Raw genomic sequence first — 21,656 nt, 5'->3', positions numbered from 1 at the left:
TGTCAGTTCTTTCAGAGATGTTCTTGATGTATGGTAGTGTGGCTAGTCCTTTGGGTTGCGGCATGTCCTCGTTCTGTTGTCTTTCCCTTAGGCATCTGTTGATGAAATTGCGAGGATATCCGTTTTTGGCGAATACCTTGTATAGGTGTTCCTCTTCCTCTTTTTGCAGTTCTGGTGTGCTGCAGTGTGTTGTGGCCCTTTTGAATAGTGTCTTGATGCAACTTCGTTTGTGTGTATTGGGGTGGTTGCTTTCATAGTTCAGGACTTGGTCTGTGTGTGTGGCTTTCCTGTGTACCTTAGTGGTGAATTCTCCGTTTGGTGTTCCCTGTACCCTCACGTCTAGGAATGGGAGTTGGTTGTCCTTTTCTTCCTCTCTCATGAATCGGATTCCTGTGAGTGTGGAGTTGATGATCCGCTGTGTTTTCTCTATTTCCATTGTTCAACAATAAACAATGTTTCTTTCTAGTCAGGTTTCCTGAGTTATTACAGATGGAAAAGTTAAGCATTAGTATTCTAATCAAAAATTTAATTTTGTATAAAAGCTCCTCAACAGATATTGCAATGGAAGTCTTCTATTTATGTTGGTTAGTGTTGTAGTAATTGTAACAGGGTCAGTCAAGTGGACCTCATAGAATAGGAATTCCCTGATTGGGGTTGAGAAACTGGTCCAAACAGGGAGCCCCGGCTGACAGATATAAACAGGAATATCAGCCATCCAGTTCACTGATAGCTTGTTCTGAGGGAGCTGGATCAGTGTCAAGTACTCTCCACACATAAACAAAGGGTAACTTGGTGATGGGGTACCAGCCTCTGGAGTTTTTTCAGGTGTTAACAGGAAGTGGTGCTGTCTAATTTTCAAGAACATATGTTTTTCAAAAGGGTAGGGGTAGTGAACAAATATGAGAAGGAAGAGTTGGTAATGTGCAGGAGGCCAATGAACACCATTTATAAATAAGACCATAAGATAAAGGAATAGGCTGTTTGGTCTACCATTCAATGGGTTTATGGCTGATCCATTGTTCTTTATGTCCCCTTTCCTGCCTTTTCCCCAGAACCGTGATTCTTCTATTGATCAAGAATTTATCTATCTCAGCCTTAAATATACACAAGGACTTTGCCCCCCTACCCTCTGTGGCAAGGAGTTCCAAATCCCCATTCTCTGAGAGCAGAAATTCATCCTTATCTCAGTCTTAAATTGGCATCTCTTTATTCTGAGACTATGACCTCTGGTCCCAGACTCTCCCGTGAGGGGAAACATCCTCTCAGCATTTACCCTGTCAATGAATCTGCCTGTGCTGAGTCTGATAGATTTGACCAATACATCCCCAGCCTTGCACTTTTGCCAAAGCCTTGCATTTATTAATGATCACTGTAAGTTGTTTCTGTGCAATCTCCATTTTCAAAATTTGGAATGATCACAACGTATATTATTAAATATCGAAACACAATTAAAACAGTTTAAAACATTTTACAGAAGTGCTGTAATACAAAGTAGGATACCAAATCGCTTAAAGGAATATTAAGTAAAAGATGTAAAATCTGGCCAAGAATGTAGTTCTAGGAGCATTTGTATGTGCGAATTATGGGCAGGGGTAGGCCATTCAGTTCCTCAAGCTTGCTCTGCATTTCAGTTGATCTGATTATGACCATAACTCCACTTTCCCGTCTAGCCTGGTGACCTTTGACTCTGTTATTCGTAAAGAAACAAGCTACCTCTGCCCTAACAAATATTTAACGACTCAGCCTCCACTGCTGTGTGGGGAAGTAATTTCCAATTAAATACTTCATCCAACTCGTGAGAAGCTATTAAACAGAATTCATACTTACATCACACAACCCCCTATCAAACATCCTGGAGAGCATTTACGTCGCTCAAATGTGATCCACCTCTTCCCAACCCTTAGCATACCATGGGATCCGCTCTCCTCTTCCCCTGCTCCTGCCCTTACTCCCCTTCCCTCGCCGGTAAAACACAGTCCCCTCCCCCTAACCCTTCCCTCACTGTCCTTTGTAGCTCAACACACTCTCCTCTTCTCCTGCCCCTTCCCTCACTCCCTGTCCCTCGTTGCTCAGCACACTCCCCTTCTCCTGCTTCACTCGACCAGACACCATTCGACTATCCCTTGGCACTAGTCCCTTCTGCCTCCAGACCCAACCTGACAGCCCTTACTTCCGGCCCAACCAGACCCAAATCCCTGTGTGCTGGACTCCCTCCAAACCCATCAGCTATCTTTTCTGACTCCCCCCTTCTATGGTCCCGAATCTTTCCACACATCCTGGCCACTTACCTGACTACCTCACCATGTTTCACCCTATCCACTCGGTACCCTACCCCCTTTCCACTTAGCATCCTATCCATCTTACCCCTATCCAGATGGCACCCTTTCAGCTGGTACCTGACACCTTCACTTAGTCACCTAGCATTCTACACCTAGCACCCTACCTGTAACCAAATCCCTAATATCACTCTTACCTTCTGGACTTACTGCTGTCAAAGTGGCTGTAAGGATTTTTAAATGTCAAAGCTCAGTAGTTCACTGCTGTAAAAATAGAGTGTAGTTTGCTTTCCTTGAACAATTCAATCCTTTGAAAGAATTGTCAGAATAAAAGTCCACTTTTGCATTTCTCAAGTAGATGTGGAGATGGCTGGCAAGGCCAGCATTTGGTCACCACCCTAATTGCCCTCGATCTTTTCATTAGGTAGTTTGCAGCCTGCCAGAACAATTGCAGATGATAATTACTACTCCATTTCCCCTTTTCTTTGTTTGGCTTTTCCCTCGCTCCTTCAATATCTCAAGGCAGGTCTTTTGTTCCTTTGTTTTCCTGCTGCATCACCATTCCAGCTTGCCCTGAAGGTCTAACTCGCTCTCTGTGATCTTCCACCCTGTCACAGACTTTCATTTTGTCCGCGTTCCAGCCATCCCTTGCTCAAAATCTCTAACTTTTCCCTATCATGATGGAAGGTCACCAACATTTCATGCCTTTCACTTATAGGCATGCCACCCCTTTGATCAGGGTTGAAAATGATAGGCATGTGGTATCTTTGTTACTGCCAGCTCTGCGGCCCCGCAGTCCCTGTTTCCAATTTCCTGTCTGCGTAATTGGGCAGCAGAGCTGTCTGAAGACAATTCAGACCCATACCCCTCAGACCCATACCCCTAACAGTCACATCCAATTCTGCCTTCCTGATGGAGGTGGGTTCCTGATTTGAAATCACGTCTACTTCCTCATTTCCTGTCTCCAGCGGGGAACTCTGGCCCCAGGGTTTGCTGTCCGTTTCAATGACAAATGAGGATATACAGTAACACCTTTGCTGACAACATTATTACAAAATCATGTGTATCACTGTACCTTATACAATTAAATATGACCGAATTCAATAAATTTGCTTTTAAAAGAAACCTGCACTGAGCAGCTAGGTGAAATATGAATTTCTTTTAGATAGTTATTTTAAAGCAAGTTAAATAGTATACATTGATTTTTTGTTTGGCAAGTATGTCCACTGACATTACATCTCATTGCATAATTTGAAATGTGTAGCTAGGTCTGCTGTGCCTCCCAAAACACTGCATCCTTTTAAAGTAGATTGCTTTCACCAGGTTAGATTTTTCTCAGTACAATTCAATCACCAAATTGCTAACAAAATATAGGTTCATGACTTTGGCATTACTTTTCCTTGGAAATAATGCCTATACCTGGGAAGACATTGCTTTTTACCTTTTGCAATATTGAAAGACCTACTTGATATTTCTTGCATTTTTTACAGAGTGTGAACATTGCAGTTCAGTTAACATTATAGGCAGAAGAAATTCAACATTCCAATTAAAGTTGCATATTTTGTAAGGCACTAAAGAGAGTAGGTTTTTGTTGAGTAATGAATGGAAAAGGTTCTTCTCGTGTGACATTTTCACATTGGTGCAGTAATATCGTGGCTCAATAATTTTGCTTAAGAGCACTTGTTCTCATTACCTGCTGCATAATTGTTCTATCAGGCTTCAGCTGCACCAAGTTTTGTATAATGGTATTTTAATTTGAAGAAATTACATGTGAAGTTGAGGTGATTGATGTATTGCTGCCAAGTGCTCTAAGGTTGTTAAATATCAAATTTCGAGAACATTATGATTGTCAAAGAATGAAGTCCACTGTATGAAAAACCATTGAATAAAAACAATGCTCTTTCTTTCAGGCCTTTAGTTGTCCTTGCAGGATCCTCTGACCGAAATCAGGAAACAATGGGTGCATTTCAGGAATTTCCACAGGTTTGTTGGACTCAAAACTCATTAAAATTATTATTATTTGTATTTAAAAGATGTGCAACTGTTTGAAATTGGTGATGCTGCCATCTGTTTGGATGCAGGCATTGTAGTGAATGAGTGAAAGCTTTACCAAGTTAACATTATTGCCATCTCCTGGATTTCAGTGTATTTTTCAGGTTTAAAGTATACTGCCTGATAAGGTTAGTTTAAAATATTGGGCAATGGATCCAATATTTTGCTGTATTCTGGCACTTTTAAAACATGCTGGATGCTTTATGATTTTAATTGTTAGCAACACCCAGCCCTGCTGTGCATACCTCAGAGAAATCTGAATATTTAGCAATGCATAGAAAATAAATGATTCAGCCTAACAATGATGATATAATAATGTCAGTTTGGCTGCAGAGTTTGTCTGTTGTTCATTGTAATTATTTTCTTCACTTAATCAATTACCAATCGTGTAAACTTGCTGTTATTCAGTTTATTTTAAATTAATAGATTATGTTGATGGGTCATTGTTTCTGGATAGTTCTTTTAAAGAAAACAGTGGAAGTTCAGAGTGTGAGTTGGAGGTATTACCTTTAATTGCAAAGCACATAAACTGATAATCTTCTTAAATGTAACAAATGGACCAATTGATTCCTTTTTTTGAGAAATAATGTCCATGTGAGTGTTTAGGGATGGTACATTCTGACAAAAACTGTGGTACCATTGTGGGAATAGTAAATTATGGCTCTCAGCCAATATACAATAGCCATCTGCTGGCATATGTTGGGCCATATTTCCAGGAGCAGGAGGGAGGAGAGGAACAGGTCGGAATTGGCTGTCTAAACAACCTGTTTGCTTTTGAATGTGAAAAAAGAGATAATGAAAGACAGTTCCTAAAACAAGCTCCTTTTTATCTGTCCCCCAGAAAAAAAAACCTGGGGTGGAATTATGTAGGAGTCTGAGTGATGTGGACTACGGCAAGATTTGTGGTAGGATTGAATGAGAAATCTGGCATTTGAATGTCAGGAGCTTCTCACACTATCTTTTAGATATTTTTATTCAGCCTGTTCTGACACACCTCTGGAGTAGGCAGGACTAGAACCCAGGCCTCCTGACTCAAATGTAGGGACAGTACCACTGCATCACAGCAGCCCTTCGTGTCACCTGTAATGCATTTGCTTGTGGTGAGTTTTTTGCTGTGCAGTAGCATGTTGCTAATTATAAGAAATTAATGTTTGTTAAAAACCTTGTTAACACCCAACTCACCTCACTACTATTGAGCTTCCATCTTACCAAATGCACCAAGCAAGCTCGATACCAACAAATTTCAAAATGGAAATCAGAGTGTCGTTAGCTTGCTGCTTGCTCCTCCTTGTTGGACACCAGTGCCCTGCATCACTGAATTATGCCTTTCCTACTTTCGTCTATTGAATCGCATTCTTTTTTCCAGTCTAATGGAACTTCTCCTGACCCTAGGAAATTTTGGTAAATTACAACAGGTAAAGGTAAAGTCATCATGACCCTATTGGGTTGCTCTCTCATTCGAGAGAGACGAATGGTGGTGAATTTAACTTGACGGCATGTGAGCAGTTAGGGTCTATATTAAGAAACTGAGCCAAAAAGGTAATAATCTTCTGATTACTACCTGAGCAACAAGTGTATTGGCACAGGGTCAACAAGATTAAAGAGGTAAACGCATGGCTCAAAGTTTGGTGTGGGAGGAATGGGTTTGAATTCATGGGTGATTGGCACTAGTACTGGGCATTTATGCTGTCCCTGACTTTCCCTTGTCCTCCATATTTGCACCCTCCTCTCCATCTTACATTTCTTCTTCCTTGGGATGAGTTTCTGCTGTGTCTGCCGAATTACCCCCAGAAATCCAACCAAAGCTGCTCCAATGTCTTCCCTCCAAGGGCCTCCTTCCAAACAATTCTGGCCAGCTCCTCCCTCAACTTTACTCAACCGTAGCACTGTTATATCTGATTCCAGTTTTTCCCTCTCAAACTGCAGGGTGAGTTCTATAATATTATGGTTACTGGCCTCTAGGGGTTTCTTCACTTTAAGCTCCCTAATCAAGTCTGCATTATGACACATCACCAGATCCAGAATTTCCTGTTCCTAAATGGGCTCTACAGTTAGCTGCTCCACAAAACCATCTCATAAACATTCCACAGATTCTTTTGCTTGGGATTTGTGACCTAACCTGACATTCCTACTCATTGAAGCCTCCCTGATTGTTATAAGAGTACCTTTCTCACATGTCTTCTCTATTGCCTGATATGTACTGCTCAGGCTGTAAAAAGCTCTGGTCAGACTGCAATTGGAATAGTGTGAGAATGTTTGGGCTCAGTGTTTAAGGAAGGATGTACTGGCATTGGGGGTCGGGGGGGGGGGGGGGGGGGGCTTCAGAGGAGGTTGACAAGAATCATAGAATATAGAACGTTACAGTGTAGCTTGTGGCCCTTGATGTTGCGCCGACCTGTGGATCCAATCTGAGGCCTATCTATCCTGCACTATTCCATTTTCATCCAATTGTTTATCCAATGACCATTTAAATGCCCTTAAAGTGACGAGTCTACTACTGTTGCAGGCAGGGAATTCCATGCCTCTACCTACTCTCTGAATAAAGAAACTACCTCTGACAGCTGTCCTATATCTATCACCCCTCCATTTAAAGCTATGTTCCCTCATGCTAGCCATCCTTGTGACCTCAATCCTATCTAGTCTAACAATCTGTATTTCAGTATTCTCCCTGACATTATTGTCTTTTTCCAGTGTGAGTACAGACGAAAATATTCATTTAGCGCTTCCCCTATCTCCTTGGACTCCAGGCCCAGCATCCCACTACTATCTTTGATTGCCCCTAACTTTCTCTAATCTTTCTTTTATTCCTGATATACCTATAGAAAACCTTAGGGTTTTCCTTGATCCTATCCGCCAACAACTTCTCATGTCCCCTCCTGGTTCTTCTTAGCTCTTTGGTTAGGCTAACTTTTAACTCTCAAGCTCCCTAACTGAGCCATCACATTTCATCCTAACATAAGCCTTCTTCAGCCTCTTGACAAGAGATTCAACTTCTTTTGTAAACCATGGCTTCCACCGCTTGACCATTTCCTCCCTACCTGACAGGTACATACTTACCAAGGACATGCAGTAACTGTTCCTTGAATAAGCTCACATTTCAAGTGTGTCCATCCCCTGCAGTTTCCTTCCCCATCCAATGCATCCTAAATCTTGCCTAATCACATCATAATTGCCTTTCTCTCAGTTATAACTCTTACCGTGCGGTATATACCTATCCCTTTCCATTGCTAAAGTAAACATAATTGAATTATGGTCACTCTCACCAAAGTGCTCACCTATCTCCAAATCTAACACCTGGCCAGGTCCATTACCCAGTACCAAATCCAATGTGGCCTCGCTCCTTGTTGGCCTGTCTACATACTGTGTCAGAAAACCCTCCTGTACTAATTGGACAAAACCTGACCCATCTAATGTACTCGAATTACAGTATTTCCAGTCAATTTTTGCAAAGTTAAAGTCTCCCATAACAACTACCCTGTTACTCTTGCGCCTATCCAGAATTAGCTTTGCTATCCTTTCCTCTACATCTCTGGATCTATTCGGAGGCCTATAGAAAACTCCCAACAGGGTGACCTCTCCTTTCCTGTTTCTAATCTCAGCCCATACTACCTTAGTAGACAGTCCTCAAATATCCTTTCTGCCACCGTAATACTGTCCTTGCTAACAATGCGATACCACCCCCTCTTTTACCATCTTCTCTGTTCTTACTGAAATATCGAAATCCCGGAACCAGCAACAACCATTCCTGTCCATGCTCTATCCATGTCTCTGAAATGGCCACAACATTGAAGTCCCAGGTACCAACCCAATGCTGCAAATTGACCCACCTTATTCTGGATTCTCCTGGCGTTGAAGTAGATACAAACCAAACTACCTTCCTGCTTGCCGGTCAACTCTTGCGACCTTGAAACCTCATATCTGAACTTACTATTCTCAACCTCCTGGAAACTGGAACTATAATTTTGTTTCCCATCCCCTGAAGCTGAATTAGTTAAAACCCTTAGTTTAAGGAGCATAAGCAAATTTTTCTCCCAAGGATATTGGTATCCCTCTGGTTCAGGTGTAGACCATCCTGTTTGTAGAGGTCCCACTTACCTCAGAATGAGCCCCAATTATCCAGGTAATCAATACCCTCCCTCCTGCACCGTCCCTGTAGCCATGTGTTCAGTTCCTCTCTGTCCCTATTCCTGACCTCACCAGCACGTGGCACGGGCAACAAACCAGAGATAACAACTGCTGTTCGTTCTAGCTCTAATCTTCCACCCTAGCTCCCTGAATTTCAGCCTCAAATCCCCATCTCTTTTCCTCCCTATGTCGTTAGTGCCCATGTGGACCATAACTTGGGGCTGGTTCTCCTGAACATCACGAACCCTGGCACCTGGGAGGCAGCACACCAACCTTTTCTCATTCCTGCAGTACCTCCCATCTGTCCCCCTAACTATAGTGTCCCCAGTGCCTAATGTTCTGCTCCATTCCCCCCTTCCCTTCTGAGCAACAGGGACAGACTCTGTGCCAGACACCTGTACCCCATGGCTTACTCATGGTAAGTCATTCTCCCCAATAGTATCCAAAATGGTCTGCTTGTTAATGAGGGGAACGGCCACAGGGGTTCCCTGCACTACCTGCTGGTTCCCTTTCCGTCCCCTGAGTGTAACCCCTATCTGCCTCTTTCTTGCACCTGAGGTGTGACTAACTTGCTGTAGCTTCTCTCAATAACCCCCTCCACCTTCCCAATGATCCAAAGTTCATCCATCTCTAGTTCCAGTTCCCTAATGCGGTTTTCGAGGAGCTGGAGTTGGATGCACTTCCCACAGATGCAGTCAGCAGGGACACGAGTGGTGACCCTTACCTCCCACATTCTGCAAGAGGAACATTCAACTGCCCTAACCTCCATACCTACTATTCTAAATTCCCAACGAAAAATAAAGAATTAAAAAAAAACTAGTTACCTTACCAATCCGGTGCACAGTACCTTTTTCCTTGGTTAGAGAAAGAGGTTGGGTGGGAGACATTACCTAAGTAGTGTTTTGGGTAATGCAAGCACCCATAATATATAACTTCACTTGCTCAGCAGCCCTGTGTCCACTGCTGCTCAGCATGCACTTCACCTATTGACGAGGTAAGTATTTAAAGCATTAACCTTGTATCAGCTCCCCCACCTCCCGGAGGGCCCTGATGCTTAAGGTAAGTTTTTAATTCAATGATTCACCTTCCTGTCAACCCCCAGGTTGATGCTGCTGAAACAAAAATGGCATTAAGTGGGAAATTATCCCGAGGATGAATGGCTTGTCACGTCAGGAACAGTTAAGGATTCTGGTTCTCTACTCAATGGAATTTAGAAGGATCAGGTGGGAATCTCATCGGAAGTTACAGAATACTGAATGGCCTGAATAGAGTGGATGTGGAGAAGATGATTCCACTAGTCGGAGAGACTGAGACCCAAGTGTGAAAGGATGACCCTTAGAACTGAGAGGAAGAGGAATTTTTTCAGGTGATCTTGTGGAACCCATTGCTGCAGAGGGCTGTGGAGGCCAAGTCTTTGAGTGTTTTTAAGATGGTTAGGTTCTCAATTGATAAGGAGATCAAGGGTTTCAGAGAGGAGACACAAGAATGCATGTGACTGCCTCCTGAAACACAGCGTCCAGGTCAGTCACCCCCTTCCTGATGTATTGCGGTGTTTGAAGCTCATCACCACTGAAACCAGAGTTCCTTAAGTAACCTTCACTTGCTAAAGATGTGGTCACTATGAACCACAGTAGGGTCCAACAGTTCCCATGTCATACAATTACAACACATTGCCTGGCCCAGTATTCCTAATTTATTTACTTATTTTTAATTTGATTTATAAAAGTTTCCTACTCGTCTTTTTGTGTGTAATCTGTAAGTTCTTACCCCTATTTACTTTCAATATGCAAGTAACCTGTAAGAGATAGCCAAATTAGCAGCCATTACCAACCAATGAACTTAAGCTTTTCCTGTGATTTCACTCTTTGTTTTGTGCTGAGCCCCTTATTCTGGGCTTCAATTTATCCCAGACTAAAAAAAAACGTACAAACTATGAGCAAAAAACACTTCTTCCCATCTGCACTGAATTCTCAAGCTGCCTCCTAATTCGCCAAACTATATTCTCACTCGGGCTGTGTCTCACTCTGGGTATGATATCTCCTTCTTGACCATCCTGATTGGTACCAGAAAATAAAAGGAACAGACAGTAATTGTGAATGTCATATTACAGAGCTGAAAAATGTGTTGCTGGAAAAGTGCTTCCTGAAGAAGGGCTTATGCCCGAAATGTCGATTCTCCTGCTCCTTGGATGCTGCGTGACCTGCTGCGCTTTTCCAGCAACACATTTTTCAGCTCTGATCTCCAGTATCTGCAGTCCTCACTTTCTCCAATGTCATATTTACATTAAGAAACTGTAAAAGTGTCAGAAAATTTGAAAATAGAAACAAATAGAAACAAACTTAAAAGCTTTGTATCTTAATGGACGAAGCGTTCAGGTTAATGTAGGTGAACCAACAGCGCAAGTTGAGGTAAATGGATATGATCTCATAGCCATTATGGAAACGTGGTTACAAGGAGATCAGAACTAGGCACATAACATTCGGAGATATTTGACCTTCAGAAAGACTGGAGGGTTGGAAGTGGGGGTGGTGTAGAATTGTGGACAGTGCCGAAGGATGTTGCAGGTTACAGAGGGACATAGGTAAGCTGCAGAGCTTGCTGAGAGGTGGCAAATGGAGTTTAATGCAGGAAAGTGTGAGGTGATTCACTTTGGAAGGAGTAACAGGAATAAAGAGTACTGGGCTAATTGTAAGATTCTTGGCAGTGCAGATGAACAGAGAGATCTTGGTGTCCATGTATGTAGATCCCTGAAAGTTGCCATCCCGGTTGATAGTTTTGTTAAGAAGGCATACAGTGTGTTAACTTTTATTGGTAGAGGTAGTTTCTTTACTCAGAGTAGTAGGGGTGTAGAATGGTCTGCCTGAAATAGTAGTAGACTTGCCAACTTTAAAGACATATAAATGATCATTGGATAAACATATGGATGAAAATGGAATGGTCTAGGTTAGATGAGCGTCAGGTCGGTGCAACATCGAAGGCTGAAGGGCCTGTATTGCACTGTTATGTTCTATGTTCTATAGAATTGTTAATGATAGATGGAATGAGGACAACTGTGAGAGATAATCTAGGCTCAGATGATGTGGGGACTAGTTGGGAAGAGGTAAAAAAAATGCAAGGGAATGAAGACATTACAGACTCCAAAGAGTAGCCACTCTGTAGGAAAGGCTATAAATCAGCAAATAATAGAAGCATGTATTAAAAAAGGGCAATAATTATCGTTGACTTTAATCTTCATATTGATTGGATTCATTAAATTGAAAAGAGCACCTACAACAATTAATTTATAGAGTTAATTAAGGATCCTTTCCTAGAGCTGACCAGGGTGCAGGCTGTCTTAGATCTGGTAATAGGTAATGAGGCAGGTTTAATAAATGACTTCTGAGTAAAGGATTTCTTAAGAAGGAGTGCTCATAATATGGTCAAACTCAATATTCAGCTTGAGTATAAGAAACTTGGGTCAGAAACAATTATGTTTAACTTAAATAAAGGGAACTGCAATGAAATGATGCTAGGGTTAGCTAAAGTGAACTGAGTGGATAGATTGGCAGGAAGGACAGTAAGCAAGCAATGGCAGACACTTAAGGAGGTACTTCATTACACTCAGCAAAAATTCATCCCAGTGAGAGCAAAAGATCCGAAGATAGGCATAAACAAGCCATGGCTAGCCAAGGGAGTTAAGAAGAATGGTAAGTTGAAGGAAAAAGCATTTATGGAGGCAAAAATCAGTGATAGCCCCGAAGTCTGCAATAAGTTCAGAATCTAGCAAAGGAGGAACTAAAAAGATAATAGCGATACAGAAAATAATCTGTGAAGACAAACTAATGAGAAATATGAAAACTGACAGTAAGGGCTTCTTTAAATATACAAAAAGAAAGAGAGAGGTCAAAGTGTACATAGGCTACTTAAAAAGTGAAAGGGTGGTGGTTATGGGGAACAATCCAATGACAGAGAAGATAAACAGATATTTGCATCAGTCATTACAGTAGAAAATACTTTGAACATCCCATTAATATTAAAGAATATGGAGGAGGAAATAACTGCCATCACTGGAGAAGTAATATTTAGATAAACTAATCAGAGTAAAAGCAGATAGGATCTCTGGCCCTGAAGGCTTGCACCTCCCCATTCCAAAAGAGGTAGCTAAAGAGATAGTAGATTCATTAAAGGTAATTTTCCAAAAATCCTTGGATTCTGGGGATGAACCAGAGGATTGGAAAAATGCCAATGTGATATCCCTACTGAAAATAAGAGGGAGGTAAAAAGCAGATAACTATAGACTGATTAGCCTAACATCTATTGTTGGAGAAGTGTTGGAATTAATTATAACGGAAGTAACAAGGGAACATTTGGAAAATTATCTAATCAAACAGAGTCAACTTGGCTTCATGAAAGGGAAATCACTTCTGTCTAACTTAATTAAATCTTTTGAGGAAGTCTTGACAGAATGGATAGAGGGGAAGCAAAAGATTTATTGAATTTAGATTTCCAGAAGGCACTTGACAATGTATCTCACGAATGTTTAGTGATACAGTAAGATAAGAGCCCACAGTGTTGGAGGTAGTATATTGGCATTGATAGAGTGTTAGGAGAAAGTGAGGACTGCAGGTGCTGGAGTACCAGAGTTGAAAAATGTGGTGCTGGAGAAACACAGCAGGCCAGGCAGCATCCGAGGAGCAGGAGAATCGATGTTTCGAGCATAAGCCCTTCTTCAGGAATCGAGCATTGGCTAATGGGCAGGTACCAGTGAGTAGGGATGAGGAGCTTTTTCAGGTTGGTGACCTATGACTAATGGGGTTCCACAAGGATTAGTGCTAGTTTTTACTTTTATATTTTAATGACTTGCAGGAAGGAAGTGAAAGTTCTGCAGCCAAATTTGCAGATGACATAAAAACAGGGGAAAGACAGGTTGTGGGAGGGATGCAAACAGTTTGCAGAAAGATCTTGATAGTTTAAATAAGTGGATAGAAAATTGGCCAATGGAGTGTAATGTGGGGAAATGAGAACTTGTTATTTTGGCAGGGAGAACATTAGATTAGATTAGATTACTTATAGTGTAGAAACAGGCCCTTCGGCCCTACAAGTCCACACCGACCCTCCGAAGAGCAACACACCCAGACGCATTATATTTACCCCTTCACCTAACACTACGGGCAATTTAGCATGGCCAATTCACCTAACCTGCACATTTTTGGACTGTGGGAGGAAACCGGAGCACCTGGAGGAAACCCACGCAGTCATGGGGAGAATATGCAAACTCCACACAGACAGTTGCCTGAGGCGGGAATCGAACCCGGGTCTCTGGCGGTGTGAGGCAGCAGTGCTAACCACTGTACCACCATGCCGCCCAAAAGAACAGTATTTCTTAAATTGAGAAAAACTGCAGAAAGCTGCAACACGAAGGGACTTGGGGGTATGAAACACAGAAAGCTAACAGTTGTAGCTGGTAATCAGGAAGGCTAATGGAATGTTGGTTTTTATTTCCAGGGGATTGGAGTAGGAGATACTTACTGCATTTGTACAAGGTGCTGGTGAGACCACATCTGGAGTACAGTTAGCAGTTTTGGTCCCTTTATTTAAGAAAAGGTATTATTTCATTGGAGGCAGTTCGGAGAAGGTTCAGAGAATAATCCCCAATATAGATGGATTGGCTGATGAACAAAGGTTAAACAAGTTGGGACTTTACTCACTGGAGTTCAGATAAATGAGAGATGATCTCACTGAAACATATAGGATTCTTAAGGGACTCAACAAGGTAAATACTGAGAGGATTCTTCCCCACATGGGAGACTCTAGGACCAGACAGCAAAGTCTCAGAATAAAATGGAACTAATTTGAGACTGTGATGAGGAGGAATTTATTCTCTCAGAAGGTTGAAATGCCTTGGTGGGGCAGAGTCCTTGTGTATATTTAAGGTTGTGATAGATACTTGATCAGTCGGGGAATCACAGATGACAAGGGCAACACAGGAAAGTGGATATGAGGAATGTTGAATCAGCCATGATCCTACTGAGTGGTGAATCAGGCTCAAGGGGCCTAACTGCCTATGCCTGTCCCTGTTTAGGATGGTCTTCATTGGTGACCTCAGCCAATATGGGAACTGAACCCACACTATTGGCATCAGTCTGCATCACAAACCAGCCATCCTGCCAACTGAGGTAATCAACTATTCACTTCTTTTAAGACACTTTCTTATGAATTCCATCAGGGCCGAGGGACTTGTCAGCTTGCAGCTTAACAATTTACTCAGTACAACTTCCCTGGTAATTGTAATTTTCTTGATTTCCTCTCTCACTTCCATTTCTATTTTTCAGCTGGATCTAAGGTGATACTTATTTCCTCGATAGTAAAGACACATGCAAATATTTGTTCAACTCATTTGCCATCTCCTTATTTTCCATTACTGATCCCCCAGACTCAATTTCTACTGGACAATGCTCACTTAGAGTCATAGAGTCGTAGAGATGTGCAACACGGAAACAGACCATTTGGTCCAACTTGTCTATGCCGACCAAATATCGTAACCTCATCTCATCCCTTTTGCCAGCATTTGGTCCATATTCCTCTAAATATTTCCTATTCATATACCCACCCAGATGCCTTTTAAATGTTGTAATTGTACCAGCTTCCATCACCTCCTCTGGCAGCTCATTTCATCCACGCACTACTCTCTGTGTGAAAATGTTACCCTTTAGGTCCCTTTTAAAATTTTCCATTGTCACCCTAATCCTACGCCCCTAGTTCTGGACTCTCCCACACCAGGGAAAAGATCTTGTCTATTTACCATATCCATGCCCTTCATGATTTTATAAACCTCTGTAAGGTCACCCCTCAGCAATCGACGCTCCAGGGAAAACAGCCCCAGCCTAATCAGCCTCTCCCGAAAGCTCAAATCCTTCAACTCTGGCAGCATCCCTGTAAATCTTTTCTGAACCCTTTAAGTTTCACAACATTCTTCTGATAGGAGGGAGACCAGAATAGTACACAATATTCCAAAATTGGCCTAACCAATGTCCTGTACAGCTGCAACGTGACTTCCCAACTCCTGTACTCAATGCTCTGACCAATAAAGAAAAGCATACCAAATGCCTTCTTCACTATCCTATCTACCTACAATTCTACTTTCAAGGAACTGTGAACCTGTACTTCAAGGTCTCTTTGTTCAGCACCACTCCCCAGGATCTTACCATTAAATGTATAACTCCTGCCCTGATTTGCCTTTCAAAAATGCAGCACTTCACATTTATCTCAATTAAACTCCATCTGCCACTCCTCAGCCCATTGGCCCATCTGATCAAGATCCCGTTGTACTCTGAGATAACTTTCTTTGCTGTCCACTACATCTCCAATTTTGGTGTCATGTGCAAACATTCTAACTATACCTCTTATGCTCATATCCAAATCATTTACATAAATGATGAAAAGCAGTGGACCCAGCACTGATCCTTGTGGCACTCCACTGGTCACAGGCCTCCAGTCTGAAAGGCAACTCTACACCACTCTCTATTTTCTACCTTCAAGCCAGTTCTGTATCCAAATGGCTAGTTTTCACTGCATTCCATGAGATCTAACCTTGCTAACTAGTCTATCAAGAAGAACCTTTTTGAATGCCTTCCTGAAGTGCAGATAGATCATGTCCACCGCTTTGCCCTCATTAATCCCCTTTGTTACTTCTTCAAAAAACTCAATCAAGTTCATGAGACATGATTTCCCACGCACAAAGCCATGTTGACTATCCCTAATCAGTCCTTGCCTTTCCAAATACGCGTAAATCCTGTCCCTCAGGATCCCCTCCAACTACTTGCCCACCACTGACGTCAGACTCACTGGTTTATAGTTCTCTGGCTTTTCTTTACCGCCTTTCTTAAATGGTAGCACTAAGTTAGCCAACCTCCAGTCTTCTGGCACCTGACGTGTGACTATCGATGGTACAAATATCTCAGCAACTGGCCCAGCAATATTTTCCCTAACCTCCCACAGAGTTCTAGGGTACACCTGATCAGGTCCTGGGGATTTACTCACTTGTATGCACTTTTTTTTTTATAGATATTTTTATTAGAAATTTAACACTTTTACAAGTTTACAAAAATAAACAAAACTCTCAGATATAAACATTGATATACAATTAGCTCAAATATACAATCACTTGTATGCACTTTAAGACATCAAGCACCACCTCTTCTGTAATATGGACATTTTCAAGATGTCACCATCTATTTCCCCACATTCCGTATCTTCCATGTCCTTCTCCACAGTAAACACTGATACAAAATACTTGTTCAGGATCTCTCCCATCTCCTGCAGTTCCATACATAGGCTGCCTTGCTGATCTTTGAAGAGGCCTTTTCTCTTCCTAGTTACCCTTTTGTCCTTAATGTATTTCTAGAATCGCCCTGGATTGTCCTTAACCCTATTTGCCAAAGCTATCCACTGCCCCTTTGCCCTCCTGTTTTCCCCCTTAAGTATACTCCTCCTGCCTTTATAATTTTGTAACGTTTCACTTGATCTCTGCTGTCTAAAGCTGACATGTGCTTCCTTCCTTTTGTCAACCAAAGCCTCAATTTCCTTAGTCATCCAGCATTCCCTATACCTACCAGCCTTTCTTTTCACCCTAACAGGAATATACTGTTTCTGGACTCTTGTTATTTCATTTTTGAAGGCTTCCCATCTTCCAGCCATCCCTTTACATGCGAACATCTGCCACTAATCAACTTTTGAAACTTCTTGCCTAATATCGCCAAAATTAGCCTTCCTCCAATTTAGAACATCAACTTTTAGATCTGGTCTATCCTTTTCCATCACTATTTAAAATCTAATAGAATTCTGGTTGCTGGCCTCAAAGTGCCACCTCCACTGACACCTTAGTCACCGGCCCTGCCTTATTTCCAAAAAGTAGGTCAGGTTTTGCACCTTCTCTAGTAGGTTCATCCACATACGGAATCAGAAAATTTCCTTGGACAAACTTAACAAAACCCTTAACACTATGGCAGTGCCAGTTTATGTTTAGAAATTTAAAATCCTTTACCATAATTACCCTATTATTCTTACAGATAACTGAGATCTCCATAGAAATTTGTTCCCCAATTTTCTGCTGACTATCAGCCTGGGGTGGGGGCGGAGTCTATAATATCCTAATAAGGTGATCATCCTTTTCTTATTTCTTAGTTCCACCCAAATAATTTCCCTGGATGTATTCCCAGGAATATCCTCCCTCAGTACAGCAGTAATGTTATCCCTTATCGAAAAACACCACTCCCCCTTCACTCTTGCCCCCCTCTCTATCCTTCCTCTAGCATCTGCATCCTGGAACATTTAGCTGCCAGTCTTGTCCGTCACTTGAGCTGCGGCTCTATAATTGCTATGATATCCCAGTCCCATGTTCCTAAACATGTCCTGAATTCATCAGCCTTCCCTGTTAGGCCCCTTGCATTGAAATAAATGCAGTTTAACTTATCTGCACTATCTCGTTCTCTACCTTGTTCCTGCCTGCCCTGACTGTTTGCCTTGGTTTCTTTTCCAAACTGTGCCAGTTTCAGATTGATCTCTTTCTTCAGTATTTCACTGGGTCCCACCCCCCACCTTACTAGTTTAAATCCTCCCGAGCAGTTCTAGCAAATCTCCCTTCCAGTATATTTGTCCCTTACCAATTGAGGTGCAATCTGTCCTTCTTGTACAGGTCACTTCTACCCCAGAAGAGATTCCAGTGATCCAAAATGTGAACACTTCTCCCCTGCACCAGCTCCTCAGCCAAGCATTCATCTGCTCTATCCTCCTATTCCTACCCTCATTAGCTCGTAGCACCAGTCATAATCCAGATATTACTACCCTTGAGGACCTACATTTTAAATTCCAGTCTAAATTTCTTTCTTCTCCCGTCAGAATCTCACCCTTTTCCCTTCCTATGTCTTTAGTTCCAATGTGTACAAAAACCTCCTGCTGGTCCCTCTCACCTTTGAGAACATTTTGCACCCACTTCGAGGTGTCCTTGATCCTGGCACCAGGGAAGTAACACACCATTCTGATTTTTTGCTGCCAGCCGCAGAATGTCTGTCTGTGCCTCTGACTAGAGAGTCCCCTATCACAATCGATCACTTGGAACCCGGCGTAATTCTGATTTTTTGCTGCCAGCCGCAGAAATGTCTGTCTGTGCCTCTGACTAGAGAGTCCCCTATCACAATCGACCACTTGGAACCCGGCGTACCCCTCATTACATTAGAGCCTGTCTCAATACCAGAAACTTGGCTGTTCATGCAACATTCCCCTGAGAGTCCATCACCTCCTACATTTTTCAGAACAGCATACTTGTTTGAAATGGGGATAGCCACAGAAGACTCCTGCACTTTGTGCCTACCCTTCCTTCCTTTCCTGGAGTTAACCCATCTACTTGACTGTATCTGCAGCTTTTCTCCCTTCCTATAACTGCCATCCATCACACCCTCTAGCTCCTGTAAATTCCTTATTCCCTCTAACTGTCGCTCCAACTAATCCATGTGATTTAATAGGATTTACAACCAAAGACACTTCCTGCAGATATAATCCATCAGTAACATGGAAATTCTCCCTCAACTCCCACATCTGACTGGAAGAGCACATCACTAAAGGCCATCTGTGCTCCTTCACAATCTACAGACCCAGACAACAGCATAATCTTTCTGCTCTCAAAAAATGCTGCAAGCTAACTTAATACTTACGGTTTATATTTTTAAAATTTAATAAAAATTAGTGAAATACTGAAGGAAGAGATCTTAATTACTGTCTGTATTTATATGTGTGGATAGATTTCTTTGGCACAGATTTTTAAACTCTCTTAATAACTCTGTGTCATTAATCTTTTGATCATTCTTTGCTCATTTTTTAAATAATCTGGCCAATTTTCTGACTTGTCAATTTTTGCATAATTATATGCTTTCTCTTTAAGTTTGATACTAGTATTAACTTTCTTAGTTGACCACATATAGTATGGCCTCCCCTTGGAATTTTTCTTTTTCCATGGAATGTAACTATTAAGGATGTACTTGCTATTGACCCATCCCTAAATCTAAATTTCTAGTTTACTTTAGCTACCTGGGTTTTCATGTCCTTATTTAAGTTTAAAGTAATTTACTTCAGTTCACTCTTCTGTCCCTCAAGCTGCAAGTAAAATTCAAGCATGTTAAAGCCCATTGACCAGATGTTGTTAGTCCATTATATTCTTGATCAAATCTAAAACCCCTTCAGAGAGGAGTGCAAACATGATGAACGGTCTTTGTATTCTCCTTGTAGCTGTAGGAAGGGAACATTCGAAAAGATCAATACAAAAACTGGCCAACAATATAAACATATGAGCAGAAGTTGCAGAACTGAAATCAGTAAATATACAAGCCCTTTGGTGTCACCCTGTGGCATTAGAGAGGAAGTACGTGTTGTCTGACTATTCAAAACTGAAGCTAATGCTATGGTTGATTCTAAATATTATCATGTAAGTGCTGCCTTCAGATGTATCAGATGTAGCAAGGAAATAAAAATCAAATACAGTAGAAAATCCAGGTTGTAAGAGGTTTTTCAATCCATTTTGACTTGAGATATTATGATCTACTTAATACAAAGGTAAAGTTGTTGTACCAGACCATCTCTTTCTCATGAGAGAGAGAGAGACAACTACTGGAGGTTTAACACCTCACGTGAGGGGAGAGCATAAGAAGGAGAGTGCTTCATAGTAACCTCAGCTGGTGTGAGAATTGAACCCATGCTGTTGGTGCCACTTTGCATTGTATATCCACTGTCCAGCCAAATGAGCTACCAGCTCTCCTCACCTCCTAGTAGCTGTGAAGCTTTGTAGTTGTTGACCTCATGGTTATTTATAAAATTGTTTTCCTTGGGTTTTGGACTCATAGGTCAGTTATAATGGCAACAGAAATTTCTTTTATGTATTATCAAAAGAAGAACAGTCAGAGAAACTCCCCCCAACTCAGAAGACTTTAAACTTCTGAGTTGGGGGGAAGGGAAAGTGAAAGTGACAGGGAGTATGGAGTTAAATGGAAAGATAAGCGGCAGGATAGCATATGTGCAGGCAGATTTAAACTTGAGGCAGACTGGGAATGCAGCAAAAAGAAAGGATAACTTATGACTTCCAATATCTCTAATGATAAGAAAGTTAACATTAAGGCACTTTACCTGAATGCTCGTAGCATTCATAACAAAGCAGACGAACTAATGGCACAGATCATCGTGAATGATTATGATGTGGTAGGCATCACAGAGACGTGGTTACAGGGGGTCAGGACTGGCAGTTAAACATCCAAGGGTTTTCAACTTATCGAAAAGACAGGGAGGTGGGCAGAGGGGGCAGGGTTGCCTTGTTAGTTAAGAACAAAATTAAATCTATGGTGCTGAATGACATAGCGTCAGATGATATGGAGTCTGTGTGGGTGGAATTGAGGAACCTCAAAGGCAAAAAAAACCATAGTGGGAGTTATGTACAGACCTCCTAACAGTGGTCAGGACCAGGGGCGCAACATGTACCGGGAAATAGAGAAGGCATGTCAGAAAGGCAAGGTCACAGTGATCATGGGAGACTTCAATATGGAGGTAGACTGGGTAAATAATGTTGCCAGTGGATCCAAAGAAAGGGAATTCATGGAGCTTACAGGATGGCTTTTTGGAACAGCTTGTCATGGAGCCCACAAGGGAGCAGGCTATTCTGGACCTAGTGCAATGTAATGAACCAGACTTTATAAAAAATCTTAAAGTAAGGGAACACTTAGGAAGCAGCGATCATAATATGGCAGAGTTCAGTCTGCAGTTTGAAAGAGAGGAGGCAAAATCGAATGTAATGGTGTTACAGTTAAATAAAGGTAATTATGAGGGCATGAGAGAGGAACTGACGAAAATAGACTGGAAGCACAGCCTAGCGGAGAAGACAGTAGAGCAAAAATGGCGGGAGTTTGTGGGTAAAATTGAGGACACTGTACAGAGGTTCATCCCCAAGAAAAGAAAGATTATCCAGGGAGGGATTAGACAGCCATGGCTGACAAAGAAAGTCAGGAAATGTATTAAAGAAAAAGAGAGATCCTATAAAGTGGCCAAGAGCACTGGGAAATCAGAAGATTGGGAAGGCTACAAAAACAAACAGAGGATAACAAAGAGAGAAATAAGAAAGGAGAGGATCAAATATGAAGGTAGGCTAGCCAGTAATATTAGAAATAATAGTAAAAGTTTCTTTCAATA

The 21,656-nt window shown here is 41.8% G+C and overlaps 1 protein-coding gene across 1 annotated transcript in view; it reads left to right on the top strand.

Annotated features, from left to right (window-relative positions):
• Window positions 1–21,656, top strand: part of hacl1 (2-hydroxyacyl-CoA lyase 1) — a 107,514-nt gene that overhangs the window by 3,240 nt on the left and 82,618 nt on the right. The window contains exon 5 of the mRNA XM_043690167.1: window positions 4,187–4,259. Within this exon, the coding sequence (XP_043546102.1) occupies window positions 4,187–4,259 (73 nt within the window). The remainder of the gene's footprint in view (window positions 1–4,186; window positions 4,260–21,656) is intronic.

The sequence above is a fragment of the Chiloscyllium plagiosum genome, chromosome 5 (genome assembly GCF_004010195.1).
Source record: "Chiloscyllium plagiosum isolate BGI_BamShark_2017 chromosome 5, ASM401019v2, whole genome shotgun sequence".
Classification (NCBI taxonomy): Eukaryota; Metazoa; Chordata; class Chondrichthyes; order Orectolobiformes; family Hemiscylliidae; genus Chiloscyllium; species Chiloscyllium plagiosum.
This window is presented reverse-complemented; position numbering and strand designations above follow the sequence as displayed.